Source organism: Brachyistius frenatus, unplaced genomic scaffold, assembly GCF_029030835.1.
Source record: "Brachyistius frenatus isolate BFR_SWC_R1_liver_20210118 unplaced genomic scaffold, ASM2903083v1 Contig_76, whole genome shotgun sequence".
Taxonomy (NCBI): Eukaryota; Metazoa; Chordata; class Actinopteri; family Embiotocidae; genus Brachyistius; species Brachyistius frenatus.
The window spans coordinates 737,501-742,500 of record NW_027210675.1 but is presented as its reverse complement, the minus strand read 5'-3'; the positions used below and the strand labels follow the sequence as shown (position 1 = coordinate 742,500).

General features: G+C 39.6%; 1 protein-coding gene across 1 annotated transcript in view; it reads right to left on the bottom strand.

Moving 5' to 3' along the window:
* LOC138626705 (vesicular inhibitory amino acid transporter-like) overlaps positions 1-3,614 on the bottom strand; it is a 12,245-nt gene extending 8,631 nt beyond the window's left edge. The window contains exons 1-3 of the mRNA XM_069708559.1: positions 3,511-3,614; positions 2,814-2,973; positions 2,298-2,747 (exon numbers count right to left, since the gene is read on the bottom strand). Of these exons, the coding sequence (XP_069564660.1) occupies positions 2,298-2,747; positions 2,814-2,973; positions 3,511-3,614 (714 nt within the window). The remainder of the gene's footprint in view (positions 1-2,297; positions 2,748-2,813; positions 2,974-3,510) is intronic.
* Positions 3,615-5,000: the final 1,386 nt, after the last annotated feature.

Sequence of the window (5,000 nt, the reverse complement as noted above, 5' to 3'; positions counted from 1 at the left end):
ATACTTTTAGTCCAAACACGATCACCAACCACAAAAGAATAGAAAAAAAAAACGGGATTGTGTCAGCAATCTTTCCAAAATAAAATGGGGACATTCATTTCCTGATGACTTGCATCACAAACAGGAGCTGCCTCATTAACAATCAGGTTGGAAATCACAGTATTCTCAAGTCGCGAGCCTCGAGAGCTGGAGCTGGGTTTTTTTGCATTTTTGGCAGCACATTTACCCTCTAATAAAAACTTTATTAAGTTGGCAGACAAGTCATTTATATTGGCATCAATAAACCATCACAGGAAAATACTTTTTTTTTTTCTAGCTCTGAAAGGAGATAAAACTACTGTTCTTTTTTAAAAAAAAATTATTAAGACATCTGTTAGCCAAACAACAGGATCTGTGAATATGTCACTGATGGATGTTTAAACATAAGACACGATGCTTATTACTCGGAGTTCGTAACCTCAAACAAAAGAATTTACTGAGCCGTTCAATTAGTTAAAGCTACCGATTTAAACGTGCTGCAGGTAATGACCAAACTGTAAAACATTAACCAACCAAACAGCGCTGAAAAGTAGCTGATACTGTTTTACTTGCAAAAAAGACAAAAACATGCTACAGAAAAATAAATATGGTAAAATAGAAACTATTCAAATTTTAGGGCCAAATTATAGAACTGAAAGCGTCGTAGTTATAATCGTAAATGTCATAGATTTGAATAGGCAGTTCAAATCAGTATAATGGATATATATTTCACATGCTCAGTTTTCATTAGAGACCAAGTTTCTGTGCCAAAAGAGGCGAGGCTGAGGAGAACCGGAAAACCTCCTGGCACTCAGATAGATCGACGAGCATCAATAAACCAAGCACATAAAATACTTGTTTATCTACTAAATATCGTGTGTTGGAATAATACGAGTTTGTGAACTAACAACAGCGTTAATGGTGATTAAAAAAAAAAAAAAATCTGTGTGTTTACAGCAATCTCGTACAAAAATATTTGACGTCAATTCACCTCAATTCCCGAAGGAACAAGTCCGCACGCATGTGTCTTCAACGTGTGTGTGTGTGTGTGTGTATGTGTATATATATATATATATATATATATATATATGCATGCACTGTATTGATGTCCTAATGTCATAATATATTCTCTACAGACCCCGTGACACTGTTCAATTACACCACAGTCATTCAGTGAAAGAACACATTTCCATGAGTGCAGCGGGTGAATACGGCCCGGCATTTACAGCCTAATAAGCTATTAGCATTACTGCCACAAGGACACAGCGTGACCGGGAGATTTTCTCTCCTTTTTTGAAAAAAAAACAACAACAACAAAACAACCCATTTGAGTCGTGCTTAATTTGATTATGAAGACTGGATAGTGTCTGTCAACCAGCCTGCAAGACTACAAAGAATTGTTTAGTAATAAGAAAACACAATGGGAGCGATTTAAATATCCCACTTAGTGCTCAATGTGTTTTGAATGTAATGTGCTGCTTAACACCAGCTAAGCAGTTGGTATTTACATTTTTTGCACTTTGTCTTTTAGAAGAGAGGAAGAGAGACCTAGAAAGTTTGGGAGGAAGGGGAGGTTTGACATGATGAAATTGAATAAAAAAAAAAATAATGCATTTGCAGCTGCAATTATGTTATTAGATGACAAACATGAGGACTTTAAAAAAAAAAAAAAAAAAAAAAAAAGGATTGTGTGAATGTTTTTAGTACTTAAAAGAAAAACACTGCTGTACAAAAGCTGGTTCAAAATCTGAAATGAGGAACAACACTTCTCAACTGGATGGCTTTGTAATGATTAAACAACTTTGACCCAAAGCAGACAGGTGACTAATTTCACCATCACTGATCACTTTTCATGGCTGTATGAGTCATTCTTATGGTTAAGATTGCGTTCATGTGGCCAAGGCTTTTGTCCACAACTTACATGGTCTCCCTCAAACAAGTCTAAAAAAAAACAAAAACTATGATGTTGTTTGGCAGTGACCTCATTTATATGTTATCTGGGCTAAATAAGCTAAAATGTGAAAAACCTTTGTAGTCGTCCTCTAGATTAAAACCCGAAAGTCACCTGGCGCCTTTTTTTTAAAATTTGTTTTTTTTCACCAGTACTTTTAATGATTGATAAAAATCGAATCAGTTTGGGATTGAAGGTCATGAACTTATTTCTTCTTCTGAAGGACAGAGAAAGTTTGACAACCACTGCTTTGTTGCCGTGCAAATTTGTTCTTTTTCTAATGTAAGGATAAACCTTCTGACCATGTATGTGTGCTTCATTAACGTACCTGTATGGCGTTTGTGACATTCCAGCCGGCTTCCCAGGTGGTGATGGTGGGAGAGGGATTCAGAGCCGTGGTGCCGGTACTTGAGCTCTGAGCCGGAGTAACCAAGCTGGTGCTTGTTCTCTCTTTTTCAAAGCTGCTACAGAGCTGAGAAGTTCCCTCCAAGGGTTCCTCTGCTGCTCTCGTCACCTCTCCATCTTCAGAAAGTCTCCGGTTTGTCACATCCCCTCTCGGAAGCCCAGCCAGCCTGTTGGACCTCGTCTTGTTCCCCTGGTTCCGGTTCTCCTCAGTCTTACTCTTGTCAGCTCGCTCAGAAGATCTCCTTTCTTTGTCATAGCGTCTGGTGTTTTCGAGCCACCGCGGGGAGTCTTCAGTGGAAACAGCTGAAGTTACGGTGATGGTCTTGGTTCCGGTTGAGATCACAGTAGCCCTTGTTTCTTTAAAAGCTGGACTCTCCTGCCACAAGGTGCTGGTGGATCCCGTCGCGTCAGGATCTGGATCATGTTTGTGAGTCAGAACCGAGGTCTTTCCTCTTGATGGTGTTCTGCTTCTCCTGATGTCATCAAAATTATTTGTGCTTGCGATGCTGTCGAGGGGCAATCTGTTGTCCTCAGTGTAGGTTCGGTTCAGCTCATCACTCTGGGTCAGAACCAGCATCTCTTCATCGTCTTGAAAGAACCTTTAGATCAAAACTTTGAGTTCAGGATTCCTGCTCCATCATTCAGACGCTTTTGAGTAAACAGCTTATTTTTACTCCTCCATGTTCTACACGTGCATATAATGAGGTTTTCAATAGTATGGCTATTCTTTACATGTTAAATTGCATAATCATTCATGATTAAATGCAAACTGTCTGGTTTATTTTGACGGAACCTTTAAGCACATCACACTCTCAAACATTGTGAGAACCTGCTAGTGTTTAACTTCAATAAAAACAGCAAATAACAAAATGAATGAGGAAAAAAAAAAAGTTAAAGTTCAACGTAATAAAAAAAAAAAAAAAAATCCATTTGCATGTTAATTGACTTTGATACTTTACATGACCCACACTGGAGTTTAATATGTTCTGTCGAAATGAAATGAAAACACTTCACAGACCCTTCTTAGTGACAATAAACCAACTTCTATTCACGTGTTTACATTATAAATAAGTGGCTCATTGTAAATCAGTGGTACGGCAAATCTATGAATAAATATATTTCATGCTGTGACTCACCTTGTTGTCCAGTCCAGGCGTAGCCTCGACGCTGCCCAGCCCCACAGAGACCCAGCAGCACTCGAGGGCTGCCCGGAGCTGCGAGCCCAGTTAGGAGAGCCCATCTTAAGCCTCAAGTGTCTGTGAAATCAGCCTCTCTGTCTCTGGAGGTCTTACAGTCGGGGGGAGCTCGACTGACACCGGACACATAAACATAAAAATGAAAAAAAAAGTTATAACCCAAACACACACACACACAGCTACCCACTCAAATGTTGACCCACAAAGTAACTGTTTAAATACAGGACTCACATATACAGCCAATCTGCATAAATACACGCATGCACAGGTGTGTGACGTGATTGACAAGTTGGTGAGCTGTAACATTATAATATGCCAGTGCTTTCAGCAGTGAAGAAGTAAACAGCTATAATGGCCCAAACAGCGGAGGGGTGTCATGAGTTAGTTTACTGACTTTTGTTGAATAAAATACACGTAATCCACATTTATACGCTAAAATAAATGATAATCCACATTACATAACATCAGTGCTTTAATAATGTTGATCATTTCCAACTGTAGGTCACATTTAGGAACTTGACATTTACTGTGTTTTTTTTTTCCCTCCCAAAAGAAATCAACTTAATCAAATGTCACATCTCACTTAAGCTTCTTTGTGAAAGCTTTAATCAACTTTCTGAGTTGATCAAAAACAACAATCGCAAAAAAAACAAACCCCCCCCCCACATCTGACACAACTACCACACAATGTTTTCCTTTGTTTCACTTCTCTGCATCTGTCTGTGCTTTTGTACGTTGTCAGAGTGATAATTATTCCCACGTTTTTGCCCCCCGAAGTGTGGTGAGTTGTGCGGGGCAGCAGGAGGAGCCATAGAACAGGAGTGCATGTAACCGAGTCAAGTCGGACAGCTGGACCAAAACCTCTCCCTATACTTCTGCCGGTTTGTTCACGGTAGCCAAAAAAAAAAAAAAAAAAGGTGGTGATGCAACATTTGTATTTGCTTTGTAGCGTGTGAAGATTATATCCCCAAGACTGCTTCAGCTCTACAGAGCACTGAGGCTATGTTTCAAGAGACTTTTTTTTTTTTTGGGGGGGGGGATACAGTGACTCAAGCAACTGTCATTAAGACACATGTTCATATTTGTCACCAGTTCAATTACAACGCTGCTCATACAGTCAGTGTGTAAAGTAATCTGATTACTATCCATCCATCCATAACATATTTTGTCATGAACATCTCCCCTCCCCTTCTCCCCCCCCCCACAATACAGTGACTCAAGCAACTGTCATTAAGACACATGTTCATATTTGTCACCAGTTCAATTACAACACTGCTCATACAGTCAGTGTGTAAAGTAATCTGATTACTATCCATCCATCCATCCATAACATATTTTGTCATGAACATCTCCCCCCCACCCCCACCCCCCATGTTTAAACCAGGAGAGGAGGAGAGAAGAGAGGAGGAGGAGGAGGGGTAGAGGTAGAG